Source organism: Spodoptera frugiperda, chromosome 19, assembly GCF_023101765.2.
Source record: "Spodoptera frugiperda isolate SF20-4 chromosome 19, AGI-APGP_CSIRO_Sfru_2.0, whole genome shotgun sequence".
Classification (NCBI taxonomy): domain Eukaryota; kingdom Metazoa; phylum Arthropoda; class Insecta; order Lepidoptera; family Noctuidae; genus Spodoptera; species Spodoptera frugiperda.
This window is the reverse complement of record NC_064230.1, coordinates 2,616,866-2,638,937: the sequence shown is the minus strand read 5'-3', so window position 1 is coordinate 2,638,937 and position 22,072 is coordinate 2,616,866. Positions and strand designations below refer to the sequence as shown.

Below are 22,072 nucleotides of genomic sequence, written 5' to 3'. Positions count from 1 at the left end.
ATAAAGTCAGTTAGCATTCCTAGGCTTGAGTTATGCGGAGCATTTTTAGGTGCAAAACTATATAACAAAATAAAAAAGTCTTTACGTTTAACTTTTAATAAAGTTTATTTTTGGACCGATTCGACTATCGTTCAAGGGTGGTTACGTATGTCACCGCATCTATTAAAAACCTTTGTGCAAAATCGCGTTGTACAAATTAATGACTTAACGTGTGATACAATTTGGCGGCATGTAAAAGGTACCGAGAACCCTGCGGATATTATAACGCGCGGTGCTACGCTAGACACTTTAAAGTATGATAATAATAATACTTGGTGGTGTGGCCCTGCGTTCTTACGAGAACCTAGAGTTATGTGGCCAAAACCTAACAATAACGAATTGTCATCCGTTGACTTGCCGGAAACTAAACCTGATTCTATTAATTTACATTCCATTCAAGTTGTTCCATTATTTGATTTTGAACGCTTTTCGTCATTCATTAAATTACAGAGAGTTTGTGCATATTTATTGCGTTTTTTAAATAATGCGCGAGCGGCGACGCGCGGCGGCACGTGTATGCGTAAAACCGGTCCGTTATCTGTGGACGAGCTGCAGCGATCACTCGATACGTTGACGCGCTTTGTTCAACAACAATCATTTAGTGAGCAATATCATAAATTAGTACATAAGATACCGTTAAATATTAATAAAAATAGTGCAAACAAATTATTATACAATAAACTATCGGGTTTAAATATTTTCTTAGATAAAGCTAATATAATACGTGTAGGTGGTAGGCTATCTAACGCGGTTGAATTTAATTATGATAAAAAACATCCCGTATTGTTAAGTAGTAAACATCGGTTTTCAAGGTTGTTGTGTGAGTATGAACACAAACGACTACTTCACGCTGGACCTCAGCTTTTAGTATATTCCATGCGTGAAAGGTGGTGGATTTTAGGAGCTCGCAACTTAGCTAGACAGGTAGTACATAATTGTGTCGTATGTAAACGCATGAGAGGGCGGACGTTGACCCCTCTGATGGGTAATTTACCTTCTGAAAGATTAGAGCCTAGTTTTCCTTTCATGCAGTGTGGAGTAGACTATGCCGGACCACTGAACATATTGGACCGCAAAGGCAGAGGTGCCAAGCTTATTAAAGCATACATTTGTTTATTTGTTTGTTTTACGACTCGAGCTATTCACTTAGAATTAGTAGGCAGTTTAAGCACACAGGATTATATTTTAGCATTAAAACGTTTCATAGCACGTCGTGGCAAACCATATCAAATATTTTCAGACAACGGTAAAAATTTCGTTGGTGCTGAAAAAGAGTTGTCAATAATTTTTAATAATGCTAATGATATTTGTGATTTCCTTAGTAATAATCAAATTCGTTTAACGTTTATACCACCTTATAGTCCTCATTTTGGCGGGTTGTGGGAGGCAGGGGTCAAGTCCTGCAAGTACCATTTACGGCGGGTGCTGGGCAATGCCAGACTAACTCGCGAGGAGTTCGAAACGGTATTAACTCAAATTGAAGCCGTTCTGAACTCCCGCCCCTTGTCCCCTCTGTCCTCAGACTCGAACGATTTCCTTCCACTCACTCCTGCGCACTTCCTGATCGGCCGACCGCTGACTGCGCCCATCTGCGAGAACCTGACGACGATCGAGCCTGCGAGACTGGGACGCTACGACCGCGTGGAGCAACTCAGACAACATTTTTGGCAACGATGGTCAAAAGAATACGTTTCGGAGCTCCAAACTCGAACTAAGTGGAAGGTCAACAGTGAGGACATAACACCAGATAGCTTGGTTCTTATAAAGGAGGAGAATGTTCCACCACTCAAATGGAAGCTGGGTCGAGTCACGCAAGTATTCCCGGGAGCTGATGGAATATCTCGTGTAGCTGAAATCCGTACAGCGCACGGCATCATACGGCGATCGTTCGCTAAGATCTGCCCTTTACATCCACAATAATCAAGAGGCTTCAGCGACAACTGCTACTTCATGTTGGAAGACAACACCCAGGTGCTTCCAAGGCGGCCGGCATGTTCAATATCATTACACTGCCATCTAGTGGCAACTAGCGGAAACTAACCTACGGCGTGAACATCGTAGCATCGTGCAACCGCACCGCGAGTGGGCAGCACCGTCGCAACCAACTTCTCTTCGCTCAACGAATTCATGAAAAAACGTGTGTGTCGTTTACGTTTAAAAACTTTATTGTAATTTTAAGAAATATAAACGTTTAATTTCAAAAGGACAATAAAGTACTTCATTGAAGACATCCCTGCCCTCCATCGCATAGGAATAGTAAACGAAACAATGTGAATTAATTACAAACACTAGCGCGTCTTAACAACGTCAAAACTGTATTATCTTATTAGAGACGAATAATAAACAAAGCTAAACAATCTGACTCGATACCTACAGTAAGAATTTTCGACTTGCGGGAGTGGTTTATGGGTTAACATAACCTCTAAAAGTTCGCTACAACGAATTGTTATAGAAAAAACATTATTCCTTTTTAATTACTCACGTCGTCAGCCTTAGGATGTTCATGTGTGCAGTGTGTATGTCGATGCTCACTCACAGTAACAGATAAAACACTAAATATGCACAGAAACACTAAAAAACACAACACAAGTACAATGTTTTGGTACATTTTCGCTACAAAAAACATATATTTCACTCACTAAAAGTAATAAACAATTGTTTGTTTACATTTTAAAATATAGCGAACGTAATTACGCGCGCTCGCTCACTGAAATTCGCGACCAAACTAAAATACAAATGAATGAATTGGCTATTTGAGTGAAGTTAGGTACATTATCAACAGCTGATGTCAATCGCGGGCGGCCATGTTACTTCCCATTCGGTGTCTCTTTCTAACACGTAGTAACGTAATTTAAAAGAGAGAGACAGGTATAAAGCGTGTGATGTCAATTGATTTACTTCATAGTCTTTACAGTACTTTTCGCTGTAGAAAATCGCGATCGTAAAATTGAATGCATTGGTTTTTTTGTTTTATTTATGAGTGGGACGTTAAATTACTATTAAATAGTCTGGCTCTTTTATGTGTGATAGTTAAACGTTCCTTTAATTTATGAATATAGAGCTAAAACTTTAGGGTATCTCGTAAAATATGGAATAGAAGATAGGTAATGTATACCTACCTACCTATTTATTTATATTGATTTCAATGCGGTATGGCAGAAACGTGGTTTCATCGTACGTTTTAAACATACATATACCTTTTTGTAAGTATATATACAATGCAATTATCCACTTTGCTAAATCGGAAATTAATTGTACCTAGTATTTCGTAAACATAGTTCTTTACCTACCTAGGCAGGTCACTGAATATCAAGTTACAGAAAATCGATTCAAATTAGTAGGTATCCGAATTTACGGATTAGTAAGTAGGTAGATAGGTACCTTGCTAAGCGATACCTACCTACCTTTTTCTTGTTTTTTATGGAATATACGGCCGGTAAACGAGCAGACGTATCAACCTGATGGCAAGCAATCACCGCCGCCCATGGACACTTGAAACACCAAAAGCGTTGCCTGCCTTTAGGGGGTTAGGAATTTAAGGGTTGTTGGGGAATCAGAGATTGGAAAGGGTGGTAATTGGGCCTCCGGTAACCTGACACACACAACGAAACACAACGCAAGCGTTGTTTCACGTCAGTTTTCTGTAAGGCCATGGTATCACTCCCGTCGAGCCGACCCATTCGTGCCGAAGCATGGCTCTCCCACCCTTAAAATATTAGGGTGCGTTGGGGTAACATCGGACGGATTTTCGAATAGTTGCAAGGATGTTGCAAAAACTTTATTATCTCAATTTTGGTACACAGTAGATTAATGAAAAATAGTGGAAACGAATAATGATTAAACACAGTGTTATTTAAAATTTAATTTATTTATAAATACTCAATACTTTTTGCTTTACAAGCCTATAAAATCAGGACAATTTTTTTTTTTGATGTTATGACGATTTGGCCATCATGGGGTAAGTTCGGACAACAATTTAAAATAATTTCTAGTGCTAGGAGCACAAGGTGTATGAAAGGAACGTAGCCGATCTTTCCTGTACTTTAACATGAAATCACAAAAAATTACCTAATACAACAAATATAGATGTTCCAAATGATTCTATTTTTTTTTCGTTTAATTTGTCCGATCTTACCCCGCATACCAAATTTCAAAGAAATTGAGTTTCTCAAAGTTTAGATTTATCCACAAGCATTTTTGAAGTGGCTGCATACATGAGTTCTTTATTATTTATTTGCTGCATGGCTAATTCCAGCGTTTCTTTTGTATAAGAAGTGGCCCGCGAAGAGGTTCGGGAGTATTTACGTGGCAACTGAAGATTGGAAAATCAGCCCTAAGTAATTATTTAAAATTAAATTAAAATCATTTGTAACAAAAGTTTGACAATCACTGCCCATTTTCGAATAGGGATATTTTTGTCTGATCTTTACCCGACATGGGTAACACCGGATTTCAGCCTACAGAGGTAGTAGACAAATCTGGATTAATTTTATCATATTATCATTGCTCAAAACTTAGTATTTAGGCAAAAACATGTCAAAATAAGCTATACTTTTGCTAAAATATGCAAATAAAAATGTAGGTGAAAGACCGGATAAACAAATATTTTATAAAATTTGCCTTTTTTCTAAAACGGCGCGGGTACACGTCTGTATTGACCGGCCCGTTCGTGCCTAAGCATGGCTCTTCCACACTTAAAATATTCATATATTTAGTAGTTGTATATTCATTGAAATAAAAATGAGTCATTTACCTATTTATAAATGGATTCCTTAATTTCAGTTAACGTTAGGGCGTTGCTAAGTTACCTAACTGTTTGCAAATCGAGTGTAAGCAAAAATACAAAGAGATGTCATAACTGGATTTCCCTCGTGACACTTTACGGGGAGCGCGGGACGTTACAAACCACGCCCCTCTCTATTTCCCATCTAGCAGTCCCATACTACAAACACGTTGCCAATTGTCCACATTTTAATGTGCACTTTCTGAGCGCTTATAACCTATCTACACCTTTTTACTTATGATATTACTAGCCATTCTCGCGCGGTTTCACCCGCTCTGCTCAGCTCCTTTTGATCGTAGCGTAATGTTATATAGCCCATAACCTTCCTTAACAAATGGACTATTCAATACAAAAAGAATTATTCAAATCGGTAAAGTAGTTTAGGCGTAAAGAAGAGACATACGTGCGTTGCGAAGAGACATATAATTTATTACCCACTGCTCGGTTCTTATTCATCATAGCATCATGTTTTATAGCCTATAGCCTTCCTCGAAAAATGGACTATCTAACTTAAAAATATTTATTCAAATCGGATCAGTAGTTCCGGAGTTCAAACAAACAAACTCTTCAGCTTTAAGTATAGATGCCAATAATAGATTGGGCAGGGCCGTGTTTTTGTGTCACAGTGCACAATCACATTATGGCATCTCCTCTTTGTACTTGCTTCATAGATATGTAGTATGGGCACCAACCTATACCTAATACATAGATATACATAAGTATATAAGTCTGACTCATCTTTATCGCCGATATTACGTCGTCTTTAGCAGGATAGAAAGTAGCTATGTTTATAAAATCTTAATCTATGTCATGGTCTATCTGTATGCGTAATTGCAACTAAATCCGTCGAGCCGTTTTCTTTTTTTATGGTATGAGCCATGCTTCGGCACGAATGGGCCGGCTCGACCGGAGTGATACCACGGCCGAGCAGAAAACCGACGTGAAACAATGCTTGCGTTGTGTGAGTGAGGTTACTGGAGGCCCAATTAGCCCCCTTCCCAGCCTTCCGAATCCTCGATTCCCCGACAACTCTTATATTCATCATCATCAGCCGAAAGGCTGGCAAATGTTTCGGTGAAGTTACTGAGGGTCCAATTACCCTTCTTTCCCAATCCCCGATTCCCCGACAACTCTTATATTGCTAACCCCCAAAATGCTGGCAACTTGTAACGCCTCTGGTGTTTCAAGTGTCCATGGGCGGCGGCGATTGCTTACCATCAGGTGATCCGTCTGCTCGTTTACCGGCTTATACCATAAAACAAATACTAAGCCCTCAACGACCGAAAATGTGGTCTAGACTAAACCCAGATTCTAATTTAGCATAAAGATTGTTAATTAATTCCTTTTACTTTTAAGTAACCTTCATGGATTAGACATAGTGTTTTTCTAACACATTCCAATTTAAAATCAATTATATTATAAGGAAAATTGTGTAGATAAACGCTCAGAAAGTGGTTTTGCCATGCTTAGGCACGAATGCGCCGGCTCGACCGGAGTGATACCACGGCCGAGCAGAAAACCGACGTTAAACAACGCTTGCGTTGTGTTTTGTTTAGTAAGTCAGGTAACCGAAAGCCCAATTCCCCCTTCACAATCTTCTCAATCCGATTCCCCAACAACCCTTAAACTCCGCTAATTTAGGCCGGCAACTCAATTGTAACGCTTCTGGTGTTTCAAGTGTCCATTGGCGGCGGCGATTACTTACCATCAGATGATCCGTCTGCTCGTTTACTGGCTTATACTATAAAACTAAGCCTCAAAACGTTTCGTTTGTCTGGCAGAAGCTAGTTAGACAATAACGGCCGATGGAAATATCTGGTTAGCTTTACTACGTCACATGACATTTGGTAGTTCCCCGAATGGTAAAACCGAGTGTACCCCTTCCTAAGTTCCAAATCTTCCCGGTCCCCGAATCCCCAACAACGCTCAAACTCCTATCCCCCAATAGGCCGGTAACGCACTTGTAACGCCTCTGGTGTTTCAGGTGTCTGGCAAAAGATAGTAAGACAATAAGAATGAAAATATCTGGTTAGTTTTACTACGTCACATCTGTAGTTCCCCGAACGGTAATGGTTTATAATGGAAAAACCAGGGTAAGAATTCTTATCCGCATACTTCGGTATACTTTTCATTGTAATAAAATAAATCCCAACCACAATCAGTGGTTCACACTTGTGGCGACGCATTACAAGTTACACCTTTAGGTATAGACCTACTTACTACTTTTAAGTTCATCATCATCAGCCCGTTCTCGTCCACTGCTGGACATATGCCTCTCTAAAGGCACGCCACTGAGCTCGATCTTCAGCTCTACGCATCCAACCACTACCAGCCACCTTGCTATCGTCACTCCACCTAGCTGGAGGGCGCCCTACACTACGCTTGCCTACATGCGGTCTCCACTCTAGAATACGTTTACCCCAACCAATCATCGATTCATCAACAAATGTAACTGACCCACTGCCACTTCAGCTTGCTAATCCTTTGAGCTATGTCTATACTATAATATTGAGTTAAAGTATACAAAATAACTTTCGCTTTTCAATACGATTGTCAGTTGAAACACGTCGCGTGATGTAAGATGGTCAATGTGTCACGCGCGCTAAATATTTAATCAGGATAGGTGCGTATGTGTATATGGTGCGGTAGGTAATGTATTTCATCATTGTTTTATTATTAAACTAGCTTTTACAATCGGCTTTTCCCGCAATAAAACTTTAGGGAACAGTGAATAAATTTCCCTAAGAAAAGGAGGATATTCCGACCAGTCAAGGTGATCATGCCTGGCGAGCTTTCTGCCCGACTGTTGTTCGTTGGGATTTTCTATCCATGTTTATTCGCATGTAATTTTCATATTTCCGATGTAGGATTTATGACGTCATCCGTTAATTTGCTCGTCGATCGTCTATGTGCGAATTCTGTCATCTGTCACTTGTCATGTCATGTGTCGCCACAGAAGGGTCAACACTTCCTCTTAGATCACTATATCAGTGGTTCGTAAATAGTGACCCGCAGAAGACAAAAAAATGTCCTCAAAATTAAAAATTAATACACAAGACTACATCTCTGTCGTCGCCTGCGTTACTGATTTAAAGTATGATATATTTAAAGGATAGTCTCTAAAAAACTCACTTTGGGACAGGATTTTCAGTAGACATAAATAAAACACCAAAATGATAAATAAAAAAAAAACGTATTTATTCATTTATATACCCATACCATATTTAACTTAAAATAAATAGCATTCTTTGTCTTTTACTAACAACAATATATTTCTGATAGCCGCCTTATTATATTATCAAATGGTAACCTAATAGCCCTAAAATATGTTTTTCTTTGTTAAAATATTCACCTTTGTCCGTTTCCACCAGTGCTAAGCTATGTGTACCAATGAATATGATTGGTGGAAGCCAAACGCATCCACAGTCAAGGCTCGGAACCGGTTTAAAAAATACCGGTTAATGCCGGTTTAAAAAATACCGGTTAATGCCGGTTTATATCGGTTTTCCTCCGAACTTTTCTTAAGAACGTGAACATTTAAAGAACTTTATTTTAACCTAAATTAACCGGTTTATTCGACGAGGGGCATGTCGGTAAACGCGTTGAAATATTATTATTAAATATAATCTGAACAGCGCGCGGTGTTTCTTTGATGTGCGTCCGTATTAACCGGTTTTTATTGAGCTGATTGTAAACTGACACATGCGTGCTGCCATCTGAACAGGTCCGCTCAAACTGTTGTGGTTCTTTCCTCAAAAGACCACTACAGAATCAACTTGCACGGTTCTCTCACATTATCCTCTATTTCATTGTCTGGACTTTAAAAGAGACTATGACCTCTGAGTTTGTTTCGGCATTTCTTCTCAGAGTAGTCGGATAGGAAATGCCTGCCTCATCTAGTTATTTGAAATATTGACGTGTAAAAGTGTTATTTTATGACCTATTTACAGAAATAAATATCATTTATCATTGATCTAAACCGTTTTATCCGTAAAAACCTTTATGAAAATACTGTTCCAATTACCGGTTTATACGAACGAAACCCAATGTAAAGGTTTTGCGTACAAGTACATAATAGCGGTTTGAAAATTTAACCGGTATCCGAGCCTTATCCACAGTAACGTAGCATAGCACATCTCCGGTGGAAAAGCACCCACCACTCGACCAATGGCACCTAAATAATGTAATTATGTAAAAATATTCAAATATGTACTTTATTTAGAACGCTAATGAGGTCATTTTGGTTTGTAGAGTGCATACAATATAATCACATTATATTATGGCTTTTTATACCTCAAAGGATAGGCAGAGGTGCTTATAAAATACTTGTTTCTGCCAAAGTCGTACTACCCCCCATACAGAGGGGCGCGAGATGCGTATATAGGGTGACTGGTAATTAGTGAACGATATTTAAACACGTGATTGTACTCATGATTACAAACAACTTTCCCAAAGAAACTGTTTTTGTATATACATTAGTTTTATTTTTATCACAATAACAAATTTCATTAGCACGAGCGCGTAATATTCCAAAATACCTACTAATCTTCCGATAATGCGGGCGCGGACGCCTCGCTGCTAACAGCTGATCATACGAAAACACGCGCGCTCGAAATTTTGTTGTTTATTGTGATAAAAATAAAACTAATGACTATACAAAAACAGTTTCTTTGAGAAACTTATTTATAATCATGAGTACAATCACGTATTAAAATATCGTTCACTAATTACCAGTCACCTTATAAACTGACAAATCCACAAACACAACAATTAAAAACCCTTACAAAACTAATACAATCTACATTCAAATATCGGAACAAATGTTTAAAAGGTATTTATTTAATTTTTAACAACTTTCAGCGGTGTCTCGCTGTCTGTGATATTAGTCGTTTGTGTGAGCACATCTCCGCACAACTCTCTGAAGAATTGCTTTGATCTACTACACCGTTCGCTTACACAGTGGGGGCACCTGAAAAACAAGATAAAAGTTTTTTATAATAACTATCGTGAGACACACTAAATTAACGGTGTAAATTAAAGGAGAAAAAATTGTATGGGGCAACGTTTTTTAAAAAAAGAGTTAAAAAAAATAAACAAAGCTTTTCGAAACTAGTAGAGCTTTTCTAGAAGCCTAATCGCTCTCTACGCTACGCCACGCGTGTCGTCGCCGCATCAACGCACGCTGCTCATGATGAAGAGTCCCTCTGTGACTCGAAACTAGTAGAGCTTTTCTCCATTAATTTATGTGTGTAAACCGTGATTTTTAGTTAAAGGATTTAAAAAAAAAAAAAAACGTTGCCCCACACCATGATATTCTCCTGTGTCGTGGGTACGTTTACAAACATACAAGTTCACATACACATGACACCCAGACCCGGAACAATAATTTGTGGATCACACAAAGAGTAGTTGACCCGACGTGACACAACGCTTGCGTTGTATTTCGTTGTGTGAGTGAGGTTACCGGAGGCCCAATTACCCCCCTTTCCCTTAAATTCCTAACCTCCAAAAGACCGGCAACGCAACTGTAACGCCTCTGGTGTTTCAAGTGCCATTGCTTACCATCAAGTGATACGTCTGCTCGTTTACCGGCTTATACCATAAAACAAAACTATATTATTACATTACCTTGTTAAAAATTGCTTTGAAACCTTTTCCCGGTCGGATAAATGCTTGACTACGATGTCTGCTAGTGCCGATATGAATGTGGGGTGAGCATTCGGTGTCGCAGCCCTCTCTATATGTGTTATACCGGCCTGGAAATATAAAAAAAATATCGTCACTGTTCTAATATAAATTCGTGCATTCTAAAATGTGATAGGGGTGAGACTTCTAACCCGTTAAGGCTGAGTACTACATCTAATTTTATCGACAAAAAATAATATGGGGTGTTGAACCCCCCATAATCCCCATCCCCCTCAAAATTATGACTATTACGGCGCACTTGATACTTTATGTGATATCAAAGGTTGTATGCGTCGTAGAAACAAGAGAAAAACGACAAACTGTAACTAATAACCTTGGCTAACTAATTCATTACGTTTTTCATATGCTTGATAATGTTTTGGTAAGAAAAAAAAATCATTTCTGAATTATTGCTATTTTTCAATATTTTCAATTGGGGTTTCAACCCCCCATATTATTTTTTTTGTCGATAAAATTAGATGTAGTACTCAGCCTTAAGGGGTTAGAAGTCCCACCCCTATCACATTATATAGTCTTTACTTACTAAACATTGCTTAGTCTATGTCAACTCTCTATTCTATTCTCTTTGCTATTACTAGCGTAAGAAAGTGCTGTGTAATTTCTTATTAAATAAATGTTTATAATAAAACAGTGCTTAAATAAGTTATTTTATTAAATAAACAACAGTTACGCCTTTTATCCGCAAGGTGGTAGGCAGAGGTGCACATTACGGCACGTAATGCCGCTATACAATGTACAATTGTATACACACATTTCACAATTTATGTTGTAAGTCCCATGTAATAGAGGGTGAGCCTATTGCCATATACCGGGCATATTTCCAGACACCGTGCTACTAAACACGTGACACGTGCGAAAATCAGTTTCGCGAGTTCACAGGTAAATTATGTTTCTCTACTACATTATGCATGTCTTAGGGTGGTTTTTTCCACCATAGATGTGCTATGAAACTGATGCCGTTTCCACTGATACTAAGCTAAGCGAGGATGATGCGCAGCTCGACTATGCGATGTATCGATAGTAGGATAACCATCCATGGCACGCATTTTTCCATATAAAAATCATAGCTTAACTGAACTGGTTTCCACCAGTGCTAAGCTATGTGTACGGTGTGTACCAATGAATATGGCTGCCAGCGGGTTCGTCCGCGTTTCCGTGGGATAAAAAGTAGCCAATGTGTCAGACCATACTCCACCCCTGTTCCAAATTACATCCCGATCCCTTCAGCCGTTTTGACGTGATTGAGTAACAAACTTTCACACATATAATATTAGTAAAATAATACATAATATAATCACCTCTTTAGCAATATCGTGGCAGTATTCGATGTCCAGTTCGTGCAATGTCTCTATGTGCTCGTTCACGAAGGCTATTGGCACCAGCAGTAGGTGCTTCCTGCCTTGCTTCGCGTATGCCTGAAAAAATAAGAATTAAAAACTTAAGTTATGTAACGGAGGACTGATGGCCGCTGGCCCAGGAAGGTGACTGAGTGGCGACCGCGGACCGGAAGACGCAGCGTGGGCAGACCTCCCACTAGGTGGACCGACGACATCGTCAGAGTGGCGGGGAGCCAGTGGATGCAGGTGGCGGCTTGTCGTTCTACGTGGAGGACCAAGGGGGAGGCCTTTGTTCAGCAGTGGACGTCTCTCGGCTGATGATGATGATGATGAAGTTATGTAACAATAGTTACAACTATGTATGCAACGTGACGCCTTGTATCCCCGAAGGGGTAGGCAGAGGTGAACATTACGGCACGTAATGCCGCTATACAATGTACACCCACTTTCCACCATTTGTGTTATAAGTCCCATGTAATACGGGGTGAGCTTATTTCCATACACTGGACACAATTCCAGACTCCGTGCTACTATTGAAAAAATTCGATAACAGAAAAAAGCCCAGTATTAGTCCGACTCGGGAATCGGATCCGAGATTCCTGTAGTATTATACGTGTCTGAATGAAACGACATCTTGGAAACGACTGTTTTATTAAGTAAGCTGTTACAGATACCCTCACAATATTAACATTATAACATCAACCATTACATCTTCCCCCTTATTAAAATTAAGATAAGTAAGTTTAGTTGAAGGTATCTATTAATTTCATAATTAAAGTAAGTACCTATCCTACATCTCTTTTCTCACACAAAAGAAAGAAAAAAACAAAACTCTAAACAGAATTGTATCTAATTAGATAAACACAATCCTGTTCAAGTAACAATTAATATCGCCTAATAGGTACCATCGACATCTGTATTAATATCGGTATAATATAACCAAAACTAGAATAGTAATTGATTTTCTTTAACTGTTATTGACAAGTATATAATATTACATAGTTTGTACGTAAATGTTTAACACTGTAAACTTCCAAATACTTAGTAAAACTTAATGATAATTATAAATAAAACAGTTCATTTCATTTTAATAACATGCAATGTATAATTTATCAACGCAATTTTAATAGTAGCTAGCTTAATTAGTTTTTAGTTCATTAATGCTGTAAAACATAAAAAAAATACAATAAATAACAATCAGATCATTAGAATTCATTACCAATTTATAAAACTTCATTTTCAGTATTTTAGTATCATACAACTTTATAATTTATAATCAATAACATGCGTAATTTAAGTTAATCATCATAGCCAAAACGTACCGGTGGGCGCACTACTCGTCCACATCTAGTCGTTTTCGGACTTGCGGGAGAGGTGTGCGCTGACCGTACAGCATTATTACTAGCATCTGTTGATAACGAGGAGCCCGCACCGCGCGGTGAACCGGCAACTTTGTTGCTATTATTAGTATTGTTATCGTCCTCCCATGAGTCATCGAATCGACGATGATTGTAGGCTTGACCGTTATCAATGTTTATCTTATTTTTATTATGCAACAAAGGTAGGTTCATCAGATGTTGACGATTTCTACGATAGCGGCCGCCATTTTCAGTCTCCACCCAGTAAGACCTATCACCTCGAGCAGTACCAATTACTTTAGCTTTAACCCACTCATTTTTTTGTTTCATTCGAATATTCTGGTTAGTTAATAATGGTTTTAAATTTCGTGTACCTTTATTATATTGATATTTATACTTATCAATTCTTTGTTTTCTTTCATTATGGACAATATTACTCCGTGCTAATTCCGGTTGTAGTATTTTTGGATTTGCAGGAAGCTTAGTATTTAAACGACGACTCATAAGGAGCTGCGCTGGTGAATACTGTTCACCAGTAATAGGTGTATTTCTAAAATTAAGCAATGCTATCTGCCACTCCTCATTGCTTTTTTGTGCTTTTAAGAACAGTGATTTAATAGTTCTTATATTACGTTCAGCTAAACCATTTGATCTTGGGTACAATGGAGAACTAGTTTCGTGAATAAACTCCCATGAATCACTAAATAGTTTAAAATCTTCGGACGTAAATTGTGGGCCGTTATCCGTCACAACTTTTTTCGGTATGCCAAAACGACTGAACATGCTCTTCATAGCAGTTATAACTGTAACACTATATAAATTATTTAATGAAGCAACCTCTACAAATTTTGAATAATAGTCTACTACTAAGAGAAAATGTTTTCCTTGATAATCGAAAATATCGGCTGCTAAAACTTCCCACGGCCGCTCGGGCACAGCATGCGGCCTGAGCGGCTCGCGCGGATTGTCGGCACGGTGCCGCTGGCACGTTTCACAGTCCAGCACCACTCGCGCGATGTCCGCGGTCATGCCCGGCCACCACATTACGTCACGTGCTCTTCGTTGACATTTTTCAACGCCTAAATGACCTTCGTGTATCCGTTCTAGCATAGTACGCCGCAATGCAGCAGGAATTACAACACGATCATTTCTAAGTAATATTCCGTTAATTACATGCAACTCACTACGCACCTCCCAATAAGGTTTTACTATGTCTTTCGCATCTCTCTTATTATCTGGCCATCCATTCAAATAATACTCACTAACAGCTACTAATACTGGATCCTTATCAGTTTCATTCTTAATATTATTTTGTCCGGCATTTGCACTTGAGACCACTGGACTAACGAGACAGTCAAGTCAATTTATGTCAAAAAAAAAGACATAAATCTTAAATAAATAAACATTATTATTAGAACTTATGACGGGATATTTACCATGTTTATTCACTTTGGTGAGTTTCCGATATTTCGGCACTGTTGCTTCTAAATATCCCGTCTTAAGTTCTAATAACAGTGTTAGTGATCATGTCAGTTTAAATAAACATATTACCTTAATAGCATCATCAGTATAGGGCTGTAACCATGGCAACGGTCCCACTTTAGACTGCCACACCAGTCTGTATGGGTTCTTCACGTTCAAATGTATCATCGTGTTGGCCACCGTCGCGGCTACTTCGTGGGGGTACGTGTCGCCACGGGATACCGCCTGTAAGGGGGGAAATAGGGTAGATGACTAATTTTTATTTCAATGTCCGTCTTGTAGATTATTTTAAAACATTAGACACGTATTTTTTATTTTCTTATGAAAAAAGTACCTTCGACGATATTATATTGATTTAAAATGTAGTGGGACGTCGTTATTGCGATAAAACTAATGAACATACAAAGAAAGTTTCTTCGGGAAAGTTGTTTGTAATCATGAGTACAATCACGTGTTTAAATATCCTTCACTAATTACCCGTCACCTTATATAAAGCAAAAAGAGTTTGGGTGTTAGTGTAAATGTGATTCTCTCTGGAACTACTAGTCAGATTTGAATAATTCTTTTTTTGTTAGTGCATTTGTCAAGGAAGGCTATAACTTATAGCCTTATACACTTATAGCTTATATAGCATTTAAGCTATAAATCATCACGCTACGATCATAAGGACCTGAGCCGAGTTGAACTCCGGTGCGTCCCAAGGACATGAATGACTGTCTTGGATCACAGATCATACATTATATGGATAGATAAGACTAGGACTAGGACTGTATAGATAAGAACACATACCTTGAGCGGCAGACTGTGTGCCGTAAACAGTATAACCACATCATCCCTGACTTTATCATCAAACACCTCTAGTTTCTCTCTGATACGCTCCGCAAACACCTTGGCTAACAACGGATGTGACGCCCAGCGCTCTATTAAGCTAAACTTTATGTGTTTCGGTACTGGCCTGTTGGTAGAAAGGAATAAAAAATTAAAAAAATCCCCGACACAAAAACTTAATTTCCCTTTAAAAAGTAAAAAATAATAAAGTAGTAAACATAATCTTAAAGTACCTAAGAATGTACTAATAATTCTAAAACAAAAATACGTCGCGTTGGGGGACCGCAAAATTGAAATCACTGCATCCGTTCGGGAGTTATGATGCCACAGACAGACAGATACACAGACAGACAGACAGACAGACACGTCAAACTTATAACACCCCTCTTTTTGCGTCGGGGGTTAAAAAGAAATGAGGTTAAAAGTGTGGGAGAGCCATGCTTCGGCACGAATGGGCTGGCTCGACCGGAGTTATACCACGGCCGTGCAGGAAAAACTGACGTGAAACAATGCTTGCGTTGTGTGATCTTCCCAATCCCCGATTCCCTAACAACACTTAGATTCCTAACCACCAAAAGGCCGACAGCGCACTTGTAACGCCTCTGGTGTTTCAAGTGTCAATGGGCGATTGCTTACTATCCGGTGATCCGAATGCTCGTTTATTGGCTTATGCCATACAAAATTATGAAACAAAACAACATTTTCTATTAATTTTGTTTAAAATGCTATTTTACTCCACATTAGAGAGAAACGACACTAGAAAGGCTACAAAAGAGCACTTTTAAGGTAAGCGTCCACAGGCCCGCATCGTACGCATCGCACGCAATGGATTTTAGTTTGTCTTGTATAGAAACTCATACAACTGCGTCCACTGATCCGCATCGTACGGACCGCATCATCAGCAATGTCTACATGCGATGCGTGCTGATGACGTCATACGGAATGCGTGCGATGCGTGCCTGTGGACGCTTACCTTTACACGTCAACATTTTCTTTTTTAATCTTGATGAGGCCTGAAGTTAGTTTAGTTTCTCTTATGGTCAAATACTCAAACGCCACACAATTTTAAGACACTCTCAAGAATAGTTCTGTCACTACAAATTCTTTTTAAGAAACAGAGATAGCACGATATTTAAATACAAATTAAAATTGAGTAGTACATTTTTTTAAACGTTGCCCCACACTACTATTTTCTCCTGTGTCGTGGGTGCGTTTACAAACATACAAGTTCACATACACATGACACCCAGACCCGAAATAACAATTTGTGGATCACACAAAGAGTTGCTTCGTGCGGAAATCGAACCCGCTACACGTTACGTGGCAGCCGGTAACCCAGCTACCGCACCAACCGTGAAGTCGATATAACATATTTCAGTCAGTATTCGAGCGTTAGTCTTACGTAAAGTCAAAGTCAAAATTATTTATTTCAAATAGATCAGGAAGGCACTTTTGAACGTCAAAGCCAATATAATAATATTAAAAATATCTGTCTGTCGGTCAGTCCTCTAGTTGCTCTATTTGCTCGTTCCAAAGTGTAGATTCCTATGGAGAAGAACGAGCAAGAAACTCCATAGGTTACTCTTTTCTCTCTCGTAAGTATAGACATAAAGATGATGATGTTTTAATCTTACCTATTCTGATAGAAGTCTGCGATCGCATTTAAACTGGACCCTGTCGTGGCACAGCTGTACTGTGGGTACTGGGAAAATATCACCGCTCGCTCCACGCCGTCACTGCAATCATATACACAAGAATTATTCGTATGGGGTCTTTAGTCATCTGAGTTTGGGGTCTTTCTAAGATTATTTAGACACTACTGACAAAGGGTGAAAGAAAACATAGTAATGAAACCTGGGCTTATAATTTCTAATTTTGAGTTGGAAATTCCCAACCCACATTGAGCTAGCATGGTGATTAATGCTCAAACCTACTCCGAGTGACAAGAGCTTTGGTCAGCAGTTGCCAAATATAGGCTGATAATAATAGGGTAAATAACTAAGTTTTATTTTATAATGTTAAAAAAATAAGTCGAGTTTTCTTTCCTGACGCTATAACTCCAGAACGCACGAACCGATTTCCACGGTTTTGCATTCGTTGGAAAGGTCTCGGGCTCCGTGAGGTTTATAGCAAAGAAAAGCAGGAAAACATGGAAAATCATTGGTGGCGAAACGGAGTTCGCCAAGTTTTCTAGTGATTTCTAATTATAAGTTTGAAATCGTCAACCCGCATTGAGCAAGCGTGGTGATTGATGCTCAAACCTTCTCCGAGAGACAAGAGGCTTTTGGTCAACAGTGGCCTCTTGTAGGCTGATAATAATACGATCTTTATATACCCCGTCATTATCCCTATTATAGGTATACTTACTTCTCAAGGGCAGTGAAGGCATCGTGTGTGAAGGGGGGCACGTATCTGAAGCAGACGTAGTGTTTGTGGGGCGCAGTCTCCGGGTGTAGCTTGTCTAACGCTTGTACTAGTAGATGCCCTGGAAGGATATGAATTATAAGCCAATGTGACTAATCTCGCTTTTACATCTAATTTGGGATGTGTGATGTGAACTTTATACGCTGGTTCTAAGTAAGGGGTCTTGCTTCCTGGAAAAGGAGTTTGAGGAATTTTAGTTTTTCACACAGTCCGTGACAGTGTTAAATAGTTAAGTGATTTTCCAACAGAGACGTGCTATGGAGCTATGCTACAAAGATACGATACGAAGACGGCTAAGCTGTTAAACTATGTGACCGGTTCTATCTTGTACTAGTAGATGCCCTGAAAGGATACGGATATATGTTATTTTATATAGAAAATATTGTGTCTTTTTTCAATTGGCTGTAAGTAGATTGCTAAGTCTTTTTTTTTTTGAAGGGGGAAAATCAGTCTGGCTACAAACTACCCGTTCCTACTCCTGCCTTTCGAGCCGGAAACCCGGTAAACCCGCTAGGTAGGCCGCAGTCGGTGGCGTTATGTGTTGGGTTGTTCCGGTCCCAACAAAATGGTTGACCGGACCAATTGCGTTATACTCGTGAACAAGTGCTTTCTCAGCAGAAGGCACCCGTTCAGGGCAGGTGGGCTCTCCCAGTGCGTTGGTGGGCTGACTTGGCAGAGCCGTCGGTGAATTGAATTTAGTAAATAGTAAAATTGTGATAATGAATAAGTATTTTTGTAACAATAATAATTATAGTTGTGGTTAAATTGTAGTATGTAACATAGGCATTATAAATATTGATTAGATTTATTATAAAAAAAATTTTATGACAAGGGCACGGACCTTATTATATATTATTACCTATTTATATTATTATATAAAAAGGAAAAAAACCCGCTAGGTAGTCCGGAGCAGGCTTCAGCCCACCTGTTGTGGTCTGATGCCTCTGTGAGGCGCGGAACGCGACACGCCGCACGCACGGGTCTGGTTCTGGTGCACGCACGGGCGGCGAGCTACCATTGCTCGCCGTCCGCAGACCCGCAATTATGGCCAGAGTGTCTCTATCGACGGCTGAGGCGTGAGGAGGTTCATTCCCTCACGCGCCCTGCCTCCTCCTTAGCTAGCACGACATACATAGAAGGTACATACCTTGGCTATTTGTCCACTTCAGTATAGGTGATCCGCCTCCAATCTCCATGTATTTCTTCTGCACATCCTCAGTGCGTCTGGACGCTATCCAGGGCCCCAGTTTACCCTGAACAGGTAGCTGTATCATGTCGCGATCCGTCATGATCCGATGTAGATAATCTCCTACCTGGAACGTGGAAAAAAATGTTATTGTAATTTAGGGAGAAGGGTGTGATGTTCCCTAAGCTAGGTGTGGGAGAGTCATACTGAGGGCTAATCTCCCCTTAAAATAAGGCCAGTAAAACACTTGAAACTTCTCTGGTATTGTTCATGGGCAGTCGCAAAATTTCGCGCGCACGCGTGTTTTCGCATGGTCAGCAGTGAGCAGAAAATACCTATCTAGTTTCTAGTCTTTCGCGGCCGCTGGCGCCTCGCCTCACGAAACTTTGTAATTTTTTTGTTATTGTGATAAAAATAAAACTAATGAGTATACAAAAAAGTTTCTTCGGGAAAGTTGTTTGTAATCATGAGTACAATCACGTGTTTAAATATCGTTCACTAATTACCAGTCACCCTATATAGTCATCTTTATAAGACATATCTATTAGGTATACCATTATGAAATAACTTTCTTATCATTACACTTCTGTCCAATCATTGTTTGGTTTGAATTATGCAATGGCAACATCAATAATCTTATTTGTCATACTTAGATAGCATTTATTTACTATTTGGTTTATTACGTGTATAAGTAACTGTTTGCATTAGGCCGCAAACAAAATGGCGAACAAGGGATTTTGGTATAATAGAGTAGAGCTAAGTTAAATTGCCCTCAGCATGGCTCGAAACTTGTCGAGTCATCTCGTTAAGTCTTTGACTGCCAATAGAAAACTGTTGAAGGCGAATCCTCCGCTAACGTCTGTCACCGGTGACCACCACGGCGTTCAATGTGTTAAATAGTTACTAGAAAAACCCATACAGAATAATTAAGAATCAAAATCTCCAGCCTCTCCTGCATATTATGTAATATGTATATTAATTTGAAAACAGTAACATTGTGACTTTGTAAATACATAATTATACTTATTCGAAGAGATAACCTTTCGAAAACTAGGGTTATCTACATTTTGATTTTCATATTTTATTATTAACTAATATCTGTTTCCAACCTATGTAGTATTCTAGAAACTATGTTGCTTTATCTTTTATTAGTTTCTAATTATAATGGAAAAATTATGATAACAGAGAATTCAAACAGATGTTAAATATAGCTAGAAATAGTTTAACTTCACTGATGGAAAATTCAATTAGATATTTCAAAACTGCCTAATTAAGGATTAATTTAAGAATATGTGTTGACTATGATTTTGACTAATAAATGTAATAATCTGCCGGTTTCTATTTTTCCTGAGAAATACAACCTGGGTCTTTTCAAGGTCAGAGTCAATAGGTACTTTCGAAATCTGTGTGTTCTGTCTTCGGCCACATCTTCGCTTTGCCGTCCTGGCAGTAAGCAGGTGGGTGGCCTAACCCAGACTAATTGATGTTAAAAAAAAATCTCACCTCATCTATATTAGTAGGACCGCCCATATTTAACATGACAATAGCAGTCTTTGGTTTCGTGACTGCCTCCGTCCCCGCCGCAGTGGCATAGGACACTGTCCTGGATATACGTGTAAACGCATTGCGACCTGAAACCCATAGAGAAAGATTTTAGAAACAACAGCAGCTCTTGTATGATACATCCATGCATCACTGCATGTATTCACAGTGTAAATTATATGACTGATATATTTGACTATATGGTTAGTGCAGTGGCTGGGCTACCGGCTGCCATGCAATGTGTAGCAGGTTCGATTCCCACATGTTGCAACTCTGTGTGATCCACAAATTGTTGTTTCGGGTCTGGGTGACATGTGTATGTGAACTTGTATGTTTGTAAACGCACCCATGATACAAGAGAAAACCATAATATTCCTTAAAAAATGTCTACAAAAAGCAGTAAATAATAAATTGCAAAATGTAATACTAAAACCTTTCCATTAAATACGCCTTTTATTGCATGTATTACGAAATTTTTTACATAACTAAAAACAATATTTTTAGGTCATATTTGTAAGTGCTTATTCGACTGTAACCAATAAATTATTTACACAACTGTTATTGCAAATAACGAAGCAATAAATAACCAACCTAAATAGAGGATGTGAAACTTAATAATACAGAAAATAAATAATAAAAAATTTAGTTTCGTTTCCGGTACTCACAAATAGATTGCAGCATTTTGTTGACAGACACTTATATAGGAATGATTAAATCGCTACACAGACCTAAGAATGTTTTAAAATAAATGCAATAAGTTAATTGTTTAATTGTAATTAGAATTTTATCGCTTATTTTCCGCACACTCACTCCTTACTGGAATACTGACAATTAAATCAAAGTATTTGACATTTGACAAGATGAATGGTGAATGATTAGTACAACCGGTAACCGATCTCTTATCACAATTTTCATTCGTTCTATCAGTGATGTGAAAAAACCGACCTAAGAATGTTTTAAAATAAATGCAATAAGTTAATTATTTAATTGTAATTAGAATTTTATCGCTTATTTTCCGCACACTCACTCCTCACAAGAATATTGACATTACATTAAATATAATTATTTGACACTTGACAGGTGAATGGTGAATGATTAGTACAACCGGTAACCGATCTCTTATCACAATTTTCATTCGTTCTATCAGTGATGTGAAAAAACCGTATATGTTTCGGTAGACTTAACTGTGATTAAGTCTACTTTTATTGTAAATGTGATTTAAATCGTAAAAAGCAGGCAACAAACAGTGTAGAAATATTTGTTTCTTCTATACCAGTGATCTTTATCAAAAATAACAGACATTTTAAAAATATTATGGGTGTTTTCGTAAACAACTTAGTACGAGTTTGTTTAAGAAGAACGCTTTAATTGGGCGGCTCGGTTGATC

General features: G+C 38.7%; 2 protein-coding genes across 4 annotated transcripts in view; both read right to left on the bottom strand.

The window, feature by feature from the left end:
- Positions 1-2,764, bottom strand: part of LOC118280911 (leishmanolysin-like peptidase) — a 125,503-nt gene extending 122,739 nt beyond the window's left edge. For both annotated transcript variants that reach the window (XM_050700933.1, XM_050700934.1), the window contains exon 1: positions 2,522-2,764. In XM_050700933.1, the coding sequence (XP_050556890.1) occupies positions 2,522-2,665 (144 nt within the window). In that variant the 5' untranslated portion in view covers positions 2,666-2,764. The remainder of the gene's footprint in view (positions 1-2,521) is intronic.
- A 6,233-nt stretch (positions 2,765-8,997) lies between these two features.
- LOC118281195 (ferrochelatase, mitochondrial) lies at positions 8,998-21,777 on the bottom strand. Of its 2 annotated transcripts, XM_050700965.1 has the most exons (11): positions 21,631-21,777; positions 21,351-21,413; positions 20,647-20,774; positions 19,105-19,270; positions 17,901-18,018; positions 17,168-17,269; positions 15,495-15,660; positions 14,775-14,930; positions 11,827-11,943; positions 10,451-10,578; positions 9,641-9,791 (listed from the first exon to the last, which is right to left on the bottom strand). In XM_050700965.1, the coding sequence occupies exons 2-11, from the start codon at positions 21,364-21,366 to the stop codon at positions 9,662-9,664; spliced, it is 1,227 nt and encodes a 408-aa protein (XP_050556922.1). In that variant the 5' UTR covers positions 21,367-21,413; positions 21,631-21,777; the 3' UTR covers positions 9,641-9,661. The 2 variants fall into 2 exon arrangements, with proteins under 2 accessions (XP_050556921.1, XP_050556922.1); XM_050700964.1 differs by lacking the exon at positions 21,631-21,777 and having other exon boundaries at positions 8,998-9,791; positions 21,351-21,530.
- Positions 21,778-22,072: the final 295 nt, after the last annotated feature.

Coding starts and splice junctions, on each gene's coding strand:
- LOC118281195 (XM_050700965.1), bottom strand. Junction 15,661..17,167: donor GCAGACTTCTATCAGAATAG/GTAAGATTAAAA, acceptor TTCTACCAACAG/GCCAGTACCGAAACACATAA. Junction 14,931..15,494: donor CACACAGTCTGCCGCTCAAG/GTATGTGTTCTT, acceptor CCCCCCTTACAG/GCGGTATCCCGTGGCGACAC.